Source organism: Microcaecilia unicolor, chromosome 7 (assembly GCF_901765095.1).
Source record: "Microcaecilia unicolor chromosome 7, aMicUni1.1, whole genome shotgun sequence".
NCBI lineage: Eukaryota > Metazoa > Chordata > Amphibia > Gymnophiona > Siphonopidae > Microcaecilia > Microcaecilia unicolor.
In genome coordinates this window covers 28,796,506-28,819,524 of record NC_044037.1, presented here as the reverse complement: position 1 = coordinate 28,819,524, position 23,019 = coordinate 28,796,506, and the positions used below count along the sequence as shown (strand labels likewise).

The following is a 23,019-nucleotide window of genomic DNA, read 5'->3' as shown; positions in this document are numbered from 1 at the left end:
AACCAAGGACTTAACCGTTTCATCTATGCAGACGATGTCACAATATACATTCCTTACAAAACTGAACTGAGAAATCACCAACAAAATCAAGCTCAGCTTGAACATGGACAAATGCCTTTCAACTAAAACTCAATAAAGAAAAAACACATTGCCTCATCCTCTCATCCCAGCACAACGCGGACATCCCCACAAGTATCAACACCCCAGATTACACCCTTCTCATCTCAGACAGCCTGAAAATCCTTGGCGTTACATTGAACCGTAACTTAAACACTAGAGAGCCAACTGAAATCCACAACAAAGAAAATGTTCCACTCAATGTGGAAACTCAAACGCATGAAACAATTCACAACCTGATACTATCAATGGTACTAAGCCACGTCAACTACTGCAATGGAATCTATGCGGGATGCAAAGAACAAACCTTAAAAGTAACTTCAGAACGCTCAAAACATGACAGCTAGGCTTATATTTGGAAAAACAATACAAAAGCGCAAAACCCCTCTGCAAAAAACTACACTGGCTCCCAATCAAAGAACGCATTGCTTTCAAAATCTGCACCCTGGTTCACAAAATTATCTACGGTGAAGCCCCGGGATATATGACAGACTTGATCGACCTACCAACTAGAAACACATCCGAATCAACACGAACATATCTGAATCTGCACTACCCAAGCTGCAAAGGACTTAAATACAAATCAACTTACGCATCCAGTTTTTCCTACATAAGCACACAACTGTGGAACGCATTACCAAAAGCCTTGAAAACGACATACAACCACCTAAACTTCTGGAAAACACTAACAACTAACCTGCTTAAAAAAGGAAACCCTACCGATCCAACTTAAATGCCTGATCTCTGCAACACAACAAAATCTGAAGTACGAAATGGACATAACACAACTCTTCCGCTGTATGATTCCCTAATGTGGCTCTGCCACATGAACTTTATATATCTTACTACAACATCACTTTGTATTTGTTCACACCGGAGTCAGCAAACGCCTCTCCGGTACTATGTAAGCCACATTGAGCCTACAAATAGGTGGGAAAATGTGGGATACAAATGTAACAAACAAACAAATAGACTACATCTTCTTCATGGAGCTATCTAGATCACTTGAAGAGGAAATAGCCTCTGTACGTCTGCGATCAGAGTTTAGTCTGGCTTCATGACCCACAGAATGTTCACTCTTCATTGGCTAAAAAACCTCCAGAACTTATTGAAGTAAAATGAATAAAGAGGAAAGCAAAGAAATATAAGTACTGAAGATTTTTTAGCCAATGAGTGGAGGTTCTGTGGGTCATGAAGCCAGATTAAACTCGGACCGCAGACGTACAGAGGCCTTTTCCTCCTAAAGCACTTCATTTCCTCTTCGAGTGATCCCGATAGTTCCATGAAGAAGCCATAGTCTATTTACTACCACAGTATTTTGTAACCACATCTACTGTTTAGAAAGCAGTTTTCACTCACTGGTGGTTGAGTTCTTTGTGTTTAGCAGTATTTGACGTGCCTAGTATTTTCCCATTATGAAATCTGATAATATCTCAACTATCCTGTGGGATTAGAACATGGGTTCGCTACCATTTTTTTTCTCATTTTATGAACGTTCTGTGCTGCAGGTGTACAGTCTTTCCACAGAGCCTATTTATCACATATTAAAAGCTGTATGTGCTACGGATCATTCCCTCTGTTCACCTATTGTTATTTAATGTGCTGGACAGAATCTTGAAAAGTATTCTTTCAGAATGATAGTAATAAATACAGATTCTGATGACAGATAAAGACCACAAGGCAAGGGGAGGGAGGGACAGGGGGATGGGGGTTAAGGGTCAAACCATCGGATGATATCACTGGAAAGAAGAGGGGACGGGGGTGGGGGGGGGAGGAGGGTAAAAAGAAAACAAATGTTAGATTATAATGAACACAGATAGGATTACCATATGGCTCCAGAAAAAGGAGGACACGTTGATCCAGTCCGGGTTTTGCTCCCACTGAAAGCAATGGAAGTAAAACACAGACTGGCTCAATCTGGCCTCCTTTTTCTGGAGCCATATGGTAACCCTAATTACACAGACGACAATTGCTTTTGTAGATTCATTTGTGAAAACTTTATTTCTGCGTTGGTTTGTCAATAAAAATGTTGAAACACAAAAGACCACAAGGCACATCTGATAGGTCCATCTTCCTTTCCTGCTGTAATGCTACAGATTAACTGATCTCATGTCTCACTCATATTCCTAGAACTAAGAATGTTTCTGTGCTTTCTTAAGCTCTCGACTCCGACAGCTTCTTTTCCTCCACTGGGAAACCGTTCTACACATTTATCACAACTGCTGTGAAGAAACGTTTCCTTATTGTTCCTTACAATCTTACAGCCAGCGGTTTCCAGCCCAGTCCTACGAGATCTTCTAGCTGGTTAAATTTTCAAGACATCTGAACATGCATGAGACAGTCCTGCACACAGTGGAAGCAGTGCATACTAATCTCTGTTGCATATCAGTTATTGATAGCCTCAAAACTCAAGGGGCGATAGGATTTTGCTAGGGAACCCTTTTCTATTGCAAATGCCTTTACCTCTTGTGAGCAATTCATACTTTTGAGGTGTCTGGATTAGTTCCTAGGACTGCGAGTTAAAACGAGACCATTTCTCAATGTATCATCAGTGAAGCGCATTAGGTTCATGCTCAACTGAACACTCCTTGCTCTCCAAGCCAAGTTTCTCATCATTCTCCTAATAAAAATCTCTGTTGGGTGTCAAAAAAAAAAAAAAAAGATGATTTAATGAAGTGGTTCCAAAACCTGATCCTGGAGGCACCCCAGCCGATTAGGTTTTCAGGATATCCACAATGAATATTCATATGAGAGATTTGCATGCAGTGGAGGCAGTGCATGCAAATCTCTCTCATGAATACTCATTGCGGGTATCCTGAAAATCTAAATTGGCTGGGGTGCCTCCAGGATCAGGTTTTGGAACCACTAATTTAATGTGTTCCTAATTAGGCACCATCAATTCCATCTGTAACCAGGACCAGGTAACAGTTTATGAAAGAACATCTTGCAAATCAGAGCAGCTTGTACGGGATTTTGGGCATTTCTTTTTAGCAGATGCAGGCTACCTGTCCTCTTTGTTGATCTGGTCCCCAAAGCCCACAGTATTCACAATGGTTAGTTTCAGATGAACATTACTCTCTTGGAGGTCGTAAGAGTTGGATTTCAATTGAACCCCAGGCTGCGAATGTAATGTCGGGTCCCCTTCAAACTTGGTGTTGAAAAGGGTGTCCATCAGCGTAGATTTACCCAATCCTGTCTCTCCTGAGAAAATGGGGGAAGGAAAAAAAAAAAAAAAAAAAAAATCGGTCAGATAATTTTGCCTACTCTTTCCCTCCAATTCATTTCTTGCCAGTTTCCCGGCAGCAGGAAGTCTGCAGCCAAGACAAACAGAACTGGTTGAACACATGATGAAACCGCCCTGAAAAAAAAAATTTTGAACAGATTAATGCTGGTTGAATTTTTTTTGCATTTCAGAGAACTCTCCTTGGCCATTCTGGAACAGTGAAGTGACAGAGTCTGCCGGGGAGAAAGAGAGGCAGGGAAGATCAAAAAATTAAGATTAAAACTTCCGGAAAACACTGAAAACCACCTTGTTTAAAAAGGCATACAACTTAAATGCCTGATCCTGGCTACACAAGGAAACTAAAGCACATAATAAACATAACAACTGTTCTGCTCTACTAGTCCTATTGTGGCTCTGCCACATGAACTTTATCCTACCACCAGTGGTGTTCCAACGCTGGCTGACACCCGGGGTGGATCGCCAAAGTACCCCCACCGGGTGCAGCGCGACCCCCCCCCCCTGCGATTTGACACCTCCCCCCCCCCGGTGAAATGACACCCCCCCAGGTGCACGTCGCTGGGGAGGGTGCCGCGGCGCGCGCCTGTCGCCTCCGAGTTCACATGTGTTCACTGCTCCCTCTGCCCCGGAACAGGAAGTAACCTGTTCTGGGGCAGAGGGAGCAGTGAACACATGCGAACTCGGAGACAGGGCGACAGGCGCGCGCCATAGCACCCCCCCCAGCGGCGTGCACCTGGGGCGGACCGCCCCCTCCCCCTTGGTACGCCACTGCCTACCACAACATCAAATTGTATTTGTTCACACTGGAGTCTGCTAACGACTCTCCGGTTCTATGTAAGCCACATTGTGCCTACAAATAGGTGGGAAAATGTGGGATACAAATGTAACGAATAATAAAACAAGAAACGGATTAGAAGCAGATAAGGGATGCAGACTAGCAAATTATCCCCTCATAACCAACATTTGCTTCCCTACAGCAGCGCAACATTGTAGCATTCAGAAATCTTGGCCTATAACTCGTTACAAATCATGCCAGCTCCAATCTTTTCTTGTTCCAGCTTTCAGGCTCCATTCACACTCCTATAGGTTTGCATTACCGCATCAGCAGGTTGCTGTGACACTCAAAGCATTCATAGATCCTCTCCTTCCAGACTGCCCAGCTCAGCAAGCAGCGAGAGGAGCTGTCAGAGTTTGAACGCAGACCCAGGGTTCATCAAGTTCAAACCTCTTGTGAACTTCAGAAGCATGTGAAACAAAACACTCTCTGTGTACAGATTTAGTCTCACAGTGAGAAAAAAAAAATCCTTCTCTATCTATAGCAAATCAGAATGTGCCACTGGATCAGCAGCTTTCCCCAAAATTACAGGGCTGGAGCAGATTTCCTAAATGAGAGTCAATTATCTACACCTGTTTTTCATTCGACACACAGACAAAAAAGTAAACCTCTCTCTTTCGCATAAGCACCATAACTGTGATCCTCATGTCTTTCACTTCCGTGAGGTATTATTTGCATTTCTATAATAAGCAACTGCCTTCGTGATGTTCAAAAGACCCCCCCCCCCCCCCCCCCAGGGGTGTGCTGGTAAATTTTTAACAACGGGCACTCTCTCCGGGCATGGCCGGCCCTGAAATTTTTTTTTTTTTTTTTGGGGGGGGGGGGGGGGGAATACATGCCTCTCTCTCCCCTCCCTTGTGCGGGCACGCTAGGCATACCTTTGCCGAGCCCCACCAGCCAATAAATGGACTGCCACCATTCTCTGCTGCTTGTTTCTGGCTCTGAGCAGCATGATGGAACCTTCTTGCGCTTGCATGAAAAGTCCCAGCCTGATGCTCAGAGTCAGAAACAAGGAGCAGGGAGCAGCAGCAGTCTATTTACTTGGCTGGTGGGGCCAGCATCACTGCCAGCAAAGTAAAAGAGAATTCAGGAAGGGGCCCAAGCCCACATTTTGGGAGTCAGTTGTTAAAGTAGCCATGGGGAGGCCTACTTTAACAACCGGCTCCCAAAATTCTTAAAAACTTAACAAACGGCTCTTGCGAGCCTGTGAGAGCCCGCTCCAGCACACCACTGCCCCCCCCCCCCCCCCCACCCACCCATTTACAATTATTTGAACTTAACCAATTCCCAGTTGGTTTAACAAATTGACTCTGCTGGATTAAAGAAAAAAACAACACTTTTTGGAAAGCACCTTCTGCACAGCTCAAATTACTTGCTGTGTACATTTACACAGGAAGGATACATGGCTGAATGATGTCCCTCCACTGAACTGCATAAGAAATACTCCGATTTGGCTTTATCACCTGGTGATAACTTTACCTCCTCTCTACCAGCCTGCTCTTGCGAAGTGCATCATCTATTCTACAGAAAGCTGTTCGGAGGATAGGAAACATCAATGGGGTTCTTTTTTTTCTTGAATTATTCTTCAGATTCACCACTGGTCCTGATCAGCTCCAGCTGATACAGCTGCTGATGTGGCTGGAACACTGAAGCACTTTATTATCCCATCCTTAGTGAATCATTCTTTGGGAAACAATAACAGCACTGTTCTCTCACACAGGACACACCAAAGCATGTTATCTCTTCATGAAAGAGATAGGACAGTAGCATTGTACCCACTGCTGCAGTGCAAAAAACAAAAACAGGGTATTACTTTAGGCCAGTGGTTCCCAAACTTTCTCAGGCCATGGCGCTTCTAGGCTACACATTTCCTTTCAGGTCTCCCCCACCACCCCCAGCTGCTGCCAACGGTATAGAGTCCTACTTTTGCTGGCAGAGATACCCAAGCCCCGCCAGCAGAAAAGGTTCACTGCCCGAGGCTAGAGAGCAAATCGACATACTTCGGCCACTGACACCGGCATTCCCACACATGCCCTCCCATAGGAGCCGACTTTTTTTAAATGATTGGGGGTGCTGAATTTTTTTTTTTTTTTTTACAGGTGGTGCATTCCCCCTCCCCCACCCATCTGTCCATCCCTCCCTCCCTCCGAGTTCCAGGGCCCCCCCCCCTCCATCCGTCCAAATTTTAAAAGCCATCTTCTTACCTCATCGGGGTGTTACGGCGGCAGCTGCATGCAGTGAAAAGCGTGCAGGCTCGCGCTTCAGCCTTCCTTCATCTGTCTCTCAGCTCTGGTCCCGCCCTTGCGGAAACAGGAAATGAGGGCGGAATCAGAGCTGAGAGACAGACGAGGGAAGGCTGAAGCGCGAGCCTGCACGCTTCTCACTGCATGCAGCTGCCGCCGTAACACCCCGATGAGGTAAGAAGATGGCTTTTAAAATTTGGACGGACAGAAGGATGGAGGGGCGGGGGAGGGCCCTGGAACTCGGAGGGACGGACAGACGGCCCTGGAACTCGGAGGGAGGGACTTAAAATTCTGGGCTGGAAGGCAACTTCCGGTCGGCGAAATATTGGGGGTGCTCGATGACCCACGGAGTCGGCGCCTATGTGCCCCCCCTTCTATCCAACCAACCTTTGCCCACCATCTCCTCCCCTTCCATCCATCTTCTGTCCACTTTCTCCTCCCCCTTCCATCCAGCCTAAGCCCCTTGTTTCCCCCTCTATCCAGCCCCCTCCCCCCTGTTGCTGCAGTAGACCAGCAGCAGCAAAGCAAGCTAAAGCCACCAAGAAGCAGGACTCTTCATTTGGCCAGCAGTGCCCTGGAACAGGAAGTGACATGACCGTCAGCTATGCGTATAGAGAGAGTCCAGCCCCACGGCATAGGGTGTGAAGAGAAATTCTTACTGATCTGTATAGGATTTTAAACTTCCAGAAGGAGGTGTTATATTTTCTAAAGGGTATATTTTTTCAGGAGCATGGAGGGTTAGGATCAGCCATCTTAAGAGATAATGTGGATTTAGTGTTGCAATCCAGTGAAATAGTTTAATTAAAGCAGACCTGTCAGCAGTGGTGTGCTGGTAAATGTTTAACAACAGGCACTCTCCCCGGTCCCCCTCTGCGCCCCCCCCCCCAAATTGCAGAGCTGACTATAGCCGGGGAGAGAGCCTGGGGGGGGGGGGTGGGGGTGGCAATGCATTATCCAGGAAAAAAAATTAAATGATCCCAGGTTCCAATCTTATTCATGTTTAATGTGGGATAAAATGCCATAAATAAGTAAATAAATATAAACTTTTAATGTTGAGCACCTGATTCTCAAAGTGAACATGCTCCAAACACTATAATGAAAATAAAATGATTTTTTTTCTACCTTTGTCTGGTGACTGTTTTTCTGATCATGCTGGCCCAGTATCCGATTCTGCTGCTACCTGTCCTCTTAACTCCGTTTCCAGGGCTTCCTTTCCATTTATTTCTTTCCATTTCTCCTTTCTTCTTCATTTCGTGTCCTCAGCTTCTGCCTATTTTCTTCATCCATGTGCAGTTTTTCTCCTCTCATCTCCTTCCTCACTCTTCTCTCCCCTCCATCCATGTCCAGCATTTCTTCTCTCTCCCCTCCTCTCCCCTGCCCTGCATGCACCCATGCCCAGCAGTGACTCTTCTTTCCCCTGCCCTCCATCCACCCATGCCCAGTAGTGACTCTCCTCTCCCTGCCCTCCATCCACCCATGCCCAGTAGTGATTCTTCTTTCCCCTGTCCTCCATCCACCCTTGCCCACCAGTGACTCTCCTCTCCCTGCCCTCCATCCACCCATGCCCAGTAGTGACTCTTTTTTCCCCGTCCTCCATCCACTCATGCCCAGCAGTGACCCTCCTCTCCCCTGCCCTCCATCCACCCATGCTCAGCAGTGACCCTTCTTTCCCCTGCCCTCCATCCACCCATGCCCAGGGACTCCCTTCTCTCCCCTGCCACCCCTCCCGCGTTGCTCACCGGCGACTTCTCCTCCCTCCCTCTGGATCCGTCCCTCACCGACCTGACTCTTCTAATTCTTCAGCGGGGCAGGCAGTCTTGCCTGCCCGCTACCAGCGCTGACTCTCCCCTGCCGGTTCGCGCTTCAAAATGGCCGCCGTCTCGGCAGCCATTTTTAAAGCGCAAACCAGCAGGGGAGAGTCAGCGCTTGTAGCGGCCAGGCAAGACTGCCTGCCCCGCCGAAGAATTAGAAGAGTCAGGTGAGGGACCGGATCGGGCGGGCGGGAGGGAGAAGAGCCGGCTCGCAGTGGGAAACAACCGGCTCGCAAGTCGGTACAAAATGTAACAACCGGCTCTTGCGAGCCGGTGCGAGCCGGCTCCAGCACACCACTGCCTGTCAGCATCCCAGCTGAAGGCTGGTGGTTCAAAACTGCCTCTGCAGGTCGCACAATACCAGAAAATAACTTATATTCACAAGTCACCTACGTCCTGAGAATTATGCATACAAGAGGGGAGGGACAGGTACTTGCGACTCATATTGGCCACGATTAGAAGCAGGATACTGGGCTAGAAGGACCTTTGGTCTGGGCCAGTAGGGCAACCTTTTATGTTCTTATTATGTGTTGTCTGAGCTTCTTCTGAAAGGAACTCTTTCACAGATGCAGAATTGGCTTGAGAGGGGCCTGGTCTGTCATCTCTGCTTCTACTGAAACACAGCTGGAAACCAGTGGCAGCAAGTTGCAGCTGACACACCAAACCCCCCAAATACTGTTCATTATGGACACTTACACCTCCTCCCCAACATGACTAAATATATGCCACAGATTAATTAAACAGGAGTGGCCTAGTGGTTAGGGTGGTGGACTTTGGTCCTGGGGGACTGAGGAACTGAGTTCATTCCCACTTCAGGCACAGGCAGCTCCTTGTGACTCTGGGCAAGTCACTTAACCCTCCATTGCCCCATGTAAGCCGCATTGAGCCTGCCATGAGTGGGGAAAGCGCAGGGTACAAATGTAACAAAAATAAAATAGATACTATTGGAGATTCTACATGGAATGTTGCTATTCCACTAGCAACATTCCATGTAGAAGGCTGCGCAGGCTTCTGTTTCTGCGAGTCTGACGTCCTGCACATACGTGCAGGACGTCAGACTCACAGAAGCAGAAGCCTGCGCGGCCACATTGGTGATCTGCAAGGGCCGACTTCTACATGGAATGTTGCTAGTGGAATCTCAAATAGTAGCAACAGTGGAGGAGTGGCCTAGTGGTTAGGGTGGTGGACTCTGGTCCTGGGGAACTGAGTTCAATTCCCACTTCAGGCACAGGCAGCTCCTTGTGACTCTTAACCTTCCATTGCCCCATGTAAGCCGCATTGAGCCTGCCATGAGTGGGAAAGCGCGGGGTACAAATGTAACAAAAATAAAATAAACAGCAATTAACACTAATTATATCTCAAAAGTTGGTTTTTTTTTTATCAATTCGCCATTATACCAACTATAAGCACAGAGAAGCCTCAAGGTCCAAATCTCCTGATGCCACTTGCTGCACTGCCCAAAAATACTTCCTTACCCACTATTTGTTACTCACAGGCTGACTCCTTCAATAGTCTTTTTTGGCTTTTATAGCCTTGGTTCATTAAATGGTCAAATAAGCTTGTGTATATCTCCCCTCTTTTCAATTTGTAAACAGCTAGACCTCAGCAGCCCCTTAAACAGACAACTGACATTTGCATGTTGCAAAGTAGAGCACAGGAGGGGGTAAATCACCACTATGCCTTCTACCCATTTCCTATAGAAAAAAAAAAAAGTCAACTCATCTCCCAAGAGCCAAAAGGCCGATTCTTACAAAACACTCGATATCTGTACCAAGGCTATAAAACAGTTTTCTTCAATGTGTAATTAAACTCTGGAATTCGTTACCAGAGAATGTGGTGAAGACAGTTAGCTTAGCAGGGTTTAAAAAAAAGGTTTGGACAGCTTCCTAAAGGAAAAGTTCATAGACCATTATTAAAATTGACTGGGGGAAAATCCACTGCTTATTTCTGGGATAAGCAGCGTAAAATGTTTTGCACTTTTTTTGGATCTTGCCAGGTATTTGTGACCTGGATTGGCCACTGTTGGAAACAGGATGCTGGGTTTGATGGACCTTTGGTCTGTCCCAGTATGGCAATACGTATGTTCTTAGTTGGCATCAAATTTGATTTGTTTGAGGGAGGCGGGGAGAAAAGTCAAACAAACAAATGGAATTGAGAAGGGGACAGATCATACAAGAATATTTTATGGTGCAAAATAGACATGTAGATATATGGAATACACATGGTGTCAGATATGAAAGGGCTGGCTTAGCAAAAGTTTGACACGTATGAGCGACATTGCCGCTAAGCCACCTGGGAGTCCTTCACCTGCATTCCTGCTGGTCAGGGGTGGTGCCGCAATATTGCGTTTTCAATTGCAAGGAACAGGCATATCTGAGCACCTCCACAAAGCCATACCAACTTTTATTGCCATCAAGGCTGGAGTCTTCATAACAAATGTTATCTGTGGATTGTAAAAATCTAAATGATGGTGATGCTTGGCAATCTTCTGGTGTCACTTCTCTGGACTACGCTGATCAAAATCCAAACTGAGAAGCTGCTGTAGGCAAACTAAGGCTACCTGGTAATGCATGACGACTGCGATTCAATCAAGGCCAAAGCTGACTCAGACTGAAAAGCATATGGAGCCCACTATCCTACCTCCAAAAGCAGCCAGTCCAAGTCACAAGTACCCAGCAGGATCCCAAATAGTGGATTCACTCCAAGGGATAAATGATGGAGTATCTACAGCTGTCATGTACCTCTAGGAATGAACAACTATGAAGGGGGATGGGAAGGTTGGGAGGGAGGGAGATCTCAGTGAATTTTTACCCTGTAAAAGCAGCTACTATGGGAAGCAAGTATCCTCCGAGGTAATCAGGGGGTTATTTTATACCTTCCTTGGCAACAGAGAGCAGTAACAGTCCCTTGGACAACCCTGCCAGAACTTTATACTTGGCTTTCTTATGCATTGTTTCATCTCGTCAACTTTTTTTTTCTTATAATTAGGAATATCATAACACAAGTGTATCTGTGCCCTGTGCTTTGCATTCAGCATGCTGGACACTGATAATGAAACAAGTTCTAAATCAATCAATGAAAAAGTGCCACAATGGTGGTCCTTAAATAAAATGCAATTCCAAAATACATATGGTGAATGAAAAACACGTTTTCCAGCATCAAAAGCCTTTCTACAACTACATATTAAGCCCAACCTACAGACTATAAATTATGCAAAACACTGCCAAAGAAAATCCCTCATACTGGCAGGAGGATCTTCAGGATTCAAAACATGGTGGCTTGGCTTTCTCCCAGCAGAGTCGACTGGTAATCCTGATCATTAAAATTTGGCAGTCATTATCTTGCAAAGCATTAGTGTAGTTAAGATCTGAAATAAAGCATGTCAACCCAAGAAAGAAATTTGGAAGCCAAGACAGCATTACAGAGAAAATGGTATATTGTAGCAGAATAAAATTCTGAACATATGTATACAACTTCTGAGGACCCCTTACACCCAAAAATACTGCTATAAGTGCATCATTTTTTTCTCCACATGATTGATTGAAACAATACCAAAATGCTTCTGATCTCTCTGCCACCCCACTTAGACTTAACTATAGTGAGGGACGAGTAGATCAGCAAAAGATCTGTAAGGTGCAGGTTGCAGTTAACTGTGAGAATTATCTTCCTCCAATGTCACTGTGATCATGTAAACCCTCTCATCAAGTCACTTCATTAGTTCTACATCTGCTTCCGCATTCAGTTCAAGCTTCTACTTCTGGTAACAGCCAAAAGGAACAAGTACTTCTTTTAAAATTACTCAGCCGAAAGTACATTCACTCTCTGGCATCTCACTACCTGTTTTCTCTCATCTCTCCCTACAATGTTCATTCATCAAGCAAGCTGCTCTCATCTGAGCCCTTAACCTCCATCGCCAACTCCTGACTCCATTATATCCACCTTGCTGTCTAATGTGCCTGGTACAGCCTAAGTTGGTGCATACCTGTGGCGTAGCTACGTGGGGCCTGGAGGGCCTGGGCCCCCGTACATTTGGCCCTGGACCCCCTGATGACCCGCCTGACCCCCCCCTTCCGCCCGACCCCCCCCTTCCGCTGCCAACCCCCCCCCCCCCCCCCAGCTGAGGTCCTCTTCTTCTCGCAAAAGGCTTCCTTCTAGGTGCAGGACTAGAAGGAAGCCTTTTGCGAGAAGAGGACCTCGGCTGGTGGGGGTTGGGGTCCCCCGCCAGCAAAGGCAGGCGACGGCGGGTTGGCGGTGGGAGGGGGGGGGGCTAAAATGTGCCCTCTCACCTCGGGCTCTGGACCTCCCTCCCGCCGAAGTCTGGCTACACCCCTGGTGCATACTGCTCCTCTTCTGGCCATATTCAAACTCCACACAAAACCGAGCATCCAAATGGCAGATGAAAGGGAAATGTGGAAAAAGGGCAAAATGATGCACATTAGGAAGGGAAAAAAAAAAACCCATAGCTACATTATGCTGGGCTCCACATTAGGAGTCACCACTGAGGAGAAGGATTTAGGTATCATTGTGGACAATATGTTAAAATCTGCTGCTCAGTGTGCAGCAGTGGCCAAAAAAGAAAGAAAAAAAGCAAGGTTAGGAATTATTAGGAAAGGAAGAGAGAATAAAACAAGGAATATCATAATTGCCACTGCTTTACTCCATGGAAAGGCAGAATCTTGAGTATTACATGCAATTCTAGTTGCCACATTAAAAAAAAAAAAAAAAAAAAAAAAAAGATATCGTGGAATTACAAAATGTAGAGAAGGTTGAACCAAAATGATTAAGGGGATGGAAAGGCTAAAGAGTTTAGGATCTTCAGCTTGGAGAAGAGACAGCTGAAGGAAGATTTATTTATATACCGCCTACAACTTAGCAGTTTCCAATAAACCATAAATAATACAAAACAACAATTAACATTTTAACTATCGTATTAAAATACAGAGAAAGGAAAGCACTATCAAGCCAGTTCCCTACCTCAGAAAAAGACCTCCACAAATAACAGAGTGTTAAGGAGTTTGTTTTTTTTCAATGGCAATGCTCCAGTGCATAGGGGCGTAGCCAGATAACAGATTTTGGGTGGGCCTAGACAAGAAGTGGGTGGGCACCAAGTGTTCTCCCCTCACCACCACCTCCAAAAAAATATCTCAGCTGGCAGGAAAACACTTCTTTCCACCTTAGCACTCTGCAGCAGGCGTGTGCTGAAAACTGAGAATGCGCAGGTGCCGGTATCGTGGAGAGTAGCGTTTTTGTTACCATCAGGGGAAAGACTTCAGCTGGTGGAGCTTGGAATCCCCACCAGCTACTGCTAAAAGTGTGTTACTGTTGGGTGGGCTTGAGCCCTAAGTGGGTGGCCCTGGCCCACCCGTAGCTACCTCACTGGATGCAACTGTCCCATTAGTGCATTCCAGGGCCACCGAGAGACAGAGCTGGGCTGCCGCCTTGTCCCCTTACCTTCCTGCTTCTGCTCCTCCTTCAGCCTATCACTCTCCAGTGTGCCTGGACCCAGGTTATCGTGTTAAACGCAATCACCCGGATCCTGACACACAGGAGCAGGACAGAGAGAGAGAGAGACCAAGGGAGCAGAATCTTCTGGTACCGGGCCCAGAGGAATCTTACCCCTGCCCCCCCCCCCCCCCCACACACACACACACACACTCAGCTGTCCTGGTGCATTCCACATTTGATTTCCTATCATCGAAAAAGCTGCTGCCTTTGATTCACAATAATGCTCTTGCATAAGCGGGTCCAAAGAGAGCTGCATTGCACACTCTGATCTCAACTTTCTTCCTGGATGGTACACAGAAAAACACCTCCTTCAAAACGGAGGAGTGGCCTAGTGGTTAGGGTGGTGGACTTTGGTCCTGGGGAACTGAGGAACTGAGTTCGATTCCCACTTCAGGCACAGGCAGCTCCTTGTGACTCTGGGCAAGTCACTTAACCCTCCATTGCCCCATGTAAGCAGCATTGAGCCTGCCATGAGTGGGAAAGTGCGGGGTTCAAATGTAACAAAAATAAAACAGATATTATTGGAGATTCTACATGGAATGTTGCTACTATTGGACATTCTACATGGAATGTTGCTATTCCACTAGCAACATTCCATGTAGAAGGCTGCACAGGCTTCTGTTTCTGTGAGTCTGACGTCCTGCACATACGTGCAGGACGTCAGACTCACAGAAGCAGAAGCCTGCGCGGCCACATTGGTGATCTGCAAGGGCCGACTTCTACATGGAATGTTGCTAGTGGAATAGCAACATTCCATGTAGAATCTCAAATAGTAGCAACAGTGGAGGAGTGGCCTAGTGGTTAGGGTGGTGGACTTTGGTCCTGAGGAACTGAGTTCGATTCCCACTTCAGGCACAGGCAGCTCCTTGTGACTCTGGGCAAGTCACTTAACCTTCCATTGCCCCATGTAAGCCGCATTGAGCCTGCCATGAGTGGGAAAGCGCGGGGTACAAATGCAAGAAAAATAAATAAATAAATATTTTGGAACACACAGATCTAAAGCCCGATGCACAAAACACAGGACTTTCAATATGATATAAAATCCTAAGTGGAGTGGAATGAGTGAATGTGAATCAAAAGTTCAGAAGTACAAAGATCATTTGACACTCCATGAAGTAATATATTAAAAAAAAAAAAATTTTAAACCCAGGAGAAAATATTTTTCACTCTGTACATAGTTAAGCTCATTGCTGGAGAATGTGATAAAAGCAGTTAATATAGCTGGGTCTAAAAAGGGTTTGGACAAATTCCATGAAGCATTATTACGGCAGGCTTGGGGAAAGCCACTGCTTATCCCGAGGGGTAATTAGTACAGACTCTTGCTACTTTGTGGGGGGGGGGGGGGGGTTCTGCCAGATACTTGTGACACTTTAGATACAGGATACTGGCAGATGGACCCTTGGTCTGATCCAGCAGGTAACTCATGTTCTTAGGATCATAAGCTCCACAGAGAAGGCACCATCTCTTCCCTATATCTACACAGCACTGCACACATATGATAACACTATAGAAATTATTAGTGGTAAGCAAAGGAAACTGAACCCAAATATCAGCCCTGTACAGTTAAACTAGTAGTAAGACCTGACAAAAATTACAATCAGTACCACTACTTCAAGCTACCCCATCCCTCTACGGCAGGGGTTCTCAAACCAGTCCTCAGGACACACCTAGCCAATCAGGTTTTCAGGATACCCAAATAAATATTCATGTGATAAGTTTGCATACAATGAAGGTAGGGCATGCAAATCTCTCATGAAATTTCATTGCGGGTATCCTGAAAACCTTACTGGCAAGGTGTGTCCCGAAGACCGGGTTGAGAGCCCCTGCTCAACGGGCTCGCAAATCCTCCCCCTGCTCAAAGGGCTCGCAAATCCCTATGGGCCACCTTCCTACTGGTATCCTCTCACTGCACAGCAAGTGATTACTCTGTATGAGCAATACCTTAATCATTTCAGCCCCATCAGCAGCCAAGATACTACTAGCTCATTTTCAACGTACAGTCCACGCTAGGGGTGGCCCAAGGCAACCTTACACCCGAGGCAGTGATGTGATGCCGCCCAACCCCGCATCTCCCCCTTCCCTGAATTTATCTTCTTCCAAAAGGCATCAGCGATTCCCATAGGCTGCCCTGCTACTGGCACCGGCCTCTTCGCTATTGCGTCCCGCCTCTGAGGAAACAGGAAGGTGCGTCAAGAGGCGGGCCGCAGTGGGAGAAGAGGCTGGTGCCAGCAGCAGGGCAGCCTATGGGAAATCGCTGCCATTTTTTTTTTTTTGTTACATTTGTACCCCGCGCTTTCCCACTCATGGCAGGCTCAATGCGGCTTACATGGGGCAATGGAGGGTTAAGTGACTTGCCCAGAGTCACAAGGAGCTGCCTGTGCCTGAAGTGGGAATTGAACTCAGTTCCTCAGTTCCCCAGGACCAAAGTCCACCACCCTAACCACTAGGCCACTCCTCCACTGTTGCTACTATTTGAGATTTTACATGGAATGTTAATGTTGCTATTCCACTGCACGTATGTGCAGGACGTTAGACTCACAGAAACAGAAGCCTGCGCAGCCTTCTACATGGAATGTTGGAATGTTGCTAGTGGAATAGCAACATTCCATGTAGAATCTCCAATAGTAGCAACATTCCATGTAGAATCTCCAATAGTAGCAGCATTCCATGTAGAATCTCCAATAGTAGCAGCATTCCATGTAGAATCTCCAATAGTATCTATTTTATTTTTGTTACATTTGTTTCCCGCACTTTCCCACTCATGGCAGGCTCAATGCAGCTTACATGGGGCAATGGAGGGTTAAGTGACTTGCCCAGAGTCACAAGGAGCTGCCTGTGCCTGAAGTGGGAATCGAACTCAGTTCCTCAGTTCACCAGGACCAAAGTCCACCACCCTAACCACTAGGCCACTCCTCTTGGAAAAGAAACAAATGAAGTGAAGGGTTGAGGAGCGAGGGGGAAGAGTACTGCTCCTGAAGCATACCACCCGAGGCCCCTGCTTCAGGTGGCCTAATGGTAGGGTCGCCACTGGTCTGCCCACACACACAGACCAGCTTTAGTGAAAACACACAACTGAAAACCCGGCAGCCTAACTGCCTTTTTATGTTATAGGGATACACACTATCTTACGCTCCGATTCCACAACAATTTTAGAAACCAAGCATGCCTGGGAGATGTTCAGTGAAATTTGTGTGCCACAGGTGGGCCTGGGCCCACCCACTTGGGGTTCAGGCCCACCCAACAGTAGCACACGTTTAGTGGTAGCTGGTGGAGATCCCCAGCTCCACCAGCCGAAGACCTCCCCCTGATGGTAATGAAAACCCTACTCACCTTGATACTGTCACCTGCGCATGCTCAGTCTTCAGCGCATGCCTGCTGCAGACTGTCAAGGTGGAAAGGAGCGTTTTCTCGCCAACTGAGATATTTTTTTTTTTGGTGGTGGTGCGGGGGGGGTGGGGAAGAGAGAACACTTGGTGTCCACCCACTTCTTGCCTAGGCCCACCCAAAATCTGTTGTCTGGCTACGCCCCTGTTGTGTGCTATACATTTGTTTTGTTGGTGGCTTAACAGAGGTGAACCCCGCCTTTTATACGGCACTAGAGCGAGGGGCTCTCAACCCAGTCTTCGAGACACCTAGCCAGTCAGGTTTTCAGGATATGTACAATGAATATGCACAACATAAATTTGCATGCACTGCCTTCATTCTACACAAGTCTCATGTACAGAATGATGGCAGTACATGCAAATTTACCTCATGCATATTCATAGTGGATATCCTGAAAACCTGACTGGATGGGTGTGTCCCAAGAACTGGATTGAGAAGCACTGAACTAGAGAGAACTACGTTGAAAATGCCATCTTTAAGAGAAATATGAACTAAGGTCCCATGTTCTCCAGAATCCTATTACACTTCATGCTGGACTTTTTATACATGGTTTTACTTCTAGCACCAGGCCTAACCCACCTCCCTAAAAAGAAATGCATAAGATGTTTTTTTTTTAAACCCACAAACACACCACCAAACAAACAGGAAGTGGGTGCAATGTCGCAGCAGCGAGTTCCTACAGCTCAGTGACCGATTTGAAAGTTTTTTAAACACAAGCCGCATCCTTCTAAAGCACAGGGAGAATGCGAGGTTGACATCCACTGGGCCTAAACCCTGGTTTCTTGAACAGACACCTGCTGTAGAGCCTGAACATGTCAGAGGCCATGAAGAGCAGGAGAAATTAAGGCGTCTCCTATTACTTCTTATGTTCACAGCTTGCCAGTGTCAACCGCTTGTTTCCAAACTTCCAGCTCAAGTCATTTTTCCCACCCTCATCCCGCTCATATGTGGTTTCAAGTGCCATGCAACGCCAATAACTTTCCAACATTTTATCCAAGCCTGCTCCCCCAATACCAAGCCATCAATTGATAGCACTCTGCCAGCAGGTACAAACTTGCAGATCCTTTTGGAGCCCGATGCAAACTTACTCTAAGCAAGCCAGTTGGCACTGCTGTAATGCACAACTAATATTTCGCCAAAGTCGTTATGCCCATATCAGCCCTCTCCTGAAATCACTTCACTGGCTCCATATCCATTTCCATATACAATTCAAGTTCCTCTTGTTGACCTATAAGTGCATTCACTCTGCAGCCTCTCACTACCTCTCCACCCTCATCTCTCCCTACACTCCTTCCCTGGAACTCCGTTCACTAGGCAAATCTCTCCTAATTGCACCCTTCTCCTCCATCGCTAACTCCAGACTCTGCTCCTTCTATCTCGCCGCACCTTATGCCTGGAATAGGCTTCCTGAGCCATTACGTCTAGCTCCATCCCCGGCTGCCTTCAAATCCGGGCTAAATGCTGCTTTCGACTCCTGACTTGTCACTTTTATCTTATCCTTGTGTCCTTCTCAGTGGCGTTCCTAGGGGGGCTGGCACCCGGGGCGGATCGCCGATGCGCCCCACCCCCCCCGATGCAGCGCAGACCCCCCCCTCGGCGAAATGACACCCCCGCAAAGGAACCCCTCCCTGCCAGGTGCCGCGCGCGCCTGTCCTCCGTTGTTCCATGCTTCTTCTCTGCCCCGGAACAGGTTCCTGTTCCGGGGCAGAGAAGACGCATGGAACAACGGAGGACAAGTGCGTGTGGCACCCCCCCGGCGGCGTGCACCCGAGGCAGACCGCACCCACCCCCCCCCCCCTAGGAACGCCACTGGTCCTTCTGTCTGTCCTTCCCTTATCCTTATTGATCCTGTCTGTTTGTCTTGATTTAGACTGTAAGCTCTTTTGAGCAGGGACTGTCTTTCTTCTTCATGTTCAATTGTAAAGTGCTGCGTACGACTGGTAGCGCTATAAGAGTGATTTATAGTAGTAGTAGTAATGCAGTAGTTAGGCCTTCCTCCCAGGGACCACAGGCAGCCAGATTCAGGAGCTGAAGCTGGGTCTTCCCCCCCCCCCCCCCAGTAAATTATTTAAAAGGATAAAGGGATGGGGAGGTTTGTAACTTATACATTTACTGTAGCATGAATAGGAATCCATGTTTATTTTAACACCACGAAGAGTTATAAGAGTGCAACCCCTCCATGGCTGTCTGTTTCTTGGGGTCTAGATGGGGGGGTCTTATCTGGGTGGGGGGAATTGAGGTTGTAGCTCTACATATATGGTATATGAATCTACATATTTTTTGTAAAGATGTAGTTTCATGATTTATTTGAATAATAACATGTTTAAACATAAAAAGGACACAGACATGCATAATAGTAATCACACATAGCAACATAACATATGTTTAATATATCCAATACAACTGCTGTGATTCCCCGATCTAGTTTAAAATTTAGAGCACTTCCAGTCCACACTTCTTAGACAAGGCAAGGGCAATGTACATAGGACAATCTTGTCTACTAGTTCCTTCTCAATAGGGGAGTCCAACCTTGGCCCTCGCCAGGTCAGGTTTTCAGAATTTCCAAAACGAATATTCATGAGATCTATTTGCATACACTGGAGGCAGTGCATGCAAATAGATCTCACACATATTCACTGAGGAAATCCTGACTGGACTGCGGCCCTCAAGGACCGAGGTTGGACACCCCCGCTTTATAAGCGGTTTTAATTCAGCCACAACGAGATAAGCGGCACATTTTAAAAAAAAAACAGACCTTAGGTAACGTCCTAGTCTACACATACACAAACCCATCTGTTCGCTACCAGAATATACTACTATTAAAAAAAACTCACCCACACACAGGATGTTGAAACAGAAGCCATGATTAATGGATTTATTAACCAGCTGGTCGGGCATGGTGTCAAACCCAACATGCCCCAAAAGGGGAACAGTCCGGCAGCCGTCACCCTGAAATGGAAAAAAAACACAGAATCTGAATCTGTGACCTCATCCTACACAAGCAGGACATATCACTTCCTCATCCTGCTAAACCAACCCAAATAGGGACCGAAGCATTATCCTGTTTATCTTTCCTTGCCTCTCAGTATAAGCTTCTCCCCCACCAAGTCTTTAGCTCCCAAGGGCAATAAGCCAATGAAAACAAAACCTGGCGTTCAGGCTGCCTCATCTTGTGGCAACTGAACCTTTTGGCCAGGCTTAAGAAAACTGTTGTTTGCATATACTCCGTGTTCTGCCAAGGTTAGCTTAAGCCAGACTATATTATAAACAATTTTTTTTTTTAAATGAGATACCCCCATTCCACTGTCAGCAGCAGGTTTCGTTTTAGACAGATTTGAGATGTTCGTACTGCGGAGCAGGGGAAATCGCCTTCTAGTGCACAAGGCAGGTCTGCTGGGGGGAAAAAAATTTATCCTTCGTGTTTGCACCAGTGCAGATTGCCCTTCCTATTGGGGGCTGGTATTGACCTTCCTATTGGGGACTACACCATTTAATGCTAATGGAGAAATATACGGCTAGGGTAAAAACAGAAAACAAAAAAGTGATTCTACTTGTTTGGGACCCCCTATACACTCCCAGAGTAAGAAGCCTGCTGCTTAATACCATCTGATGGTGTGGTTCTGTGTGATTAGGAGAGGTATTACTATGTGGCAGTGCCTGGCATAGCTATGTGGGGCCATGGGGGCCTGGGTCCCCCAGATTTCCTGTGGGCCCCTGGTTAGCTGAAGCGTTGTCCAGTGCCGGTCTCCAGAACTGGACAATGTTTCAGCTGGCGGGGGTTGGGGACCCTCGCCAGCCAAGGTATTTGCTGCGGCAGTGGGTGGGGAGCGGCGGAGGCAGACCAATATGTGCCCCCCCCCCACCTCGGGCTCTGGCCATGCCCCTATGTGGTGTGGGGGGGGGGTTCCCCCCCTCTCTCTTTTTTACAGTCTCTTGGAATACCTCCAGAACACTTATCTACTATGGATCAGTGAGATATCACCGTCCAGTCTCCCCTACTTGTATTGCACCAATTGGGTGTTTCTTGGGGTTACACGTTTTACTTGTTCTTAGGAGGGGGGACAGGGGTTCTAGGGATTTTTCTGACGATTGTTAATACTGGAGCAGACATGTTATATTTGAAATGATCAATACATTTTTACAAGTTCTATCCCGCTTCGTACAAAACAGGTTACAAAATACATACATAAAAAAACATGATAAACCATGAAAGCCATCAAAACTAATCTCATCCATTAAAGAAAATTAACATTGAAGAGCAGTACAAATCCCCCCCCCCAAAAAAAAAAAAACAACCCCAAATGACTTCATTCAAATTATCTGTAGGTGTAGAAGAAACGCAGATTAATGGCTACACCATAATGGCAGCAGTCTCATGTAACTGTATAATCTATAACACAAACTAAGCTCATCAAAAAGAGTTCTTCACCAGAAAAAGCAGCAGGTACAACTTTTAGCTTGGCATTTTGCTTTTCTTTGCCAGTTGGGCCTGAAGAAGTGAAATGATCATTTGTGGAGTTTCCACTCTAATAAAGAGGAGTCATACACTTTAAGGAAATGCTGGCATTTGGGCCTGACCTTGAGGAGTGATCACTGATTAAGATTCTAGTTCCCTTCCTCTCCCCTGTAGTGTTGCTTACAGAATGTCACGGGGGACAAATTCTCCATCCCTGTCCCATCCCTCATTTGCAGAAGCCTCGAACACTTATCTATATATATAAAAAAAACTCACCCTCAACGTTCTGAAGACAGTGACGTCAGTGAAGCCAAGCCCTGACTTCCTTCAAAAAGGTTCGAAGGTTCGTGGTGGTGAAGCCACCAAAATTGCTCCGGGCCCCGCCCACAAGGGCGGAGCAATGGCAGAACAATGAAGGGGTTGGCAGGGAGGGAGGCAGGGAGGCGGGGGGGGGGGGGGAAATCGCTCCGGGCCCCGCCCTTGCATCAAACGTCATGACGTTGAGGGCAGAGCAATGCCAGAACAATAAAGGGGTTGGCTGGGAGGGAGGGAGGCAGGGAGGGGGGGGGGGTGTTGCCGACGAAAACCTTGATGGCAGAACAACAAAGGGGTTCACAGGGAGGGAGGTGGGGGGGTTGCGAAATCACTCCGGGCCCCGCCCTCGCGTCATACATCATGATGTTGAGGGCGGAGCAATGGCAGAACAACGAAGGGGTTGGGCAGGGAGGGGGGAGGTGTTGGCGACGAAAACCTTGCTAGCGCCCTTTTCATTTGCTCAGAAACGGGCCTCTTACTAGTGATTTTATATTTCAATCATTTTATTAAAGTATAAAATGGAATATGCTGTGCAACTGTTTATAAATTACAAATAGAAAACAACAACGAGCAGCTATAATAACCCTCTCGCCACCACCACCCTCTACCCTTCCAACCCCAACAATAGCCGATTTCTACTACCAACGGAATCCTGATCCACCCTGTTAAAAATGTCCAGGGGTACAAAATACAACCCATTCTGTATGCCCTAGAGGGGGAAAATAGGCCCTATGAAGCACCGTTATGATTTTTTAATCTGTGGATGAATAAGAAGTCATCAACAATCTCAGGATTCAGTCTAGCTCTCCTGTCTTCCACAGTCCCTCCTGCAACAGAAGGTGTCTTCTTAGAAGATGTGCTGGTAGCAGGAATGTACAGCATCCCCCATGCAAATTTTGCTAGCTATGGCCAGCATGTTTGCCAAAAAATAAAAATATTGTCTACAAACATAAACAACAGTCCAGTTGATTAACAGGCTTCAAAGTAGAAAGTGACACAGGGACAACGTTTGTCCCCATCCTCACGGGCTCTGTTCCCATGTCATTCTCTAGTGTTGCTTTCCCCTCCATTTCCTTCTTTCTAGTCCTTTATTATTGTTTTTACCATTTTTT

The 23,019-nt window shown here is 46.7% G+C and overlaps 1 protein-coding gene across 4 annotated transcripts in view; it reads right to left on the bottom strand.

Annotated features, from left to right (window-relative positions):
- Positions 1-23,019, bottom strand: part of SEPTIN6 (septin 6) — an 87,505-nt gene that overhangs the window by 56,576 nt on the left and 7,910 nt on the right. For all 4 annotated transcript variants that reach the window (XM_030210664.1, XM_030210662.1, XM_030210666.1 and 1 more), the window contains exons 2-3: positions 19,971-20,085; positions 3,123-3,318 (exon numbers count right to left, since the gene is read on the bottom strand). In XM_030210664.1, coding sequence (XP_030066524.1) covers positions 3,123-3,318; positions 19,971-20,085 — 311 coding nt within the window. The remainder of the gene's footprint in view (positions 1-3,122; positions 3,319-19,970; positions 20,086-23,019) is intronic.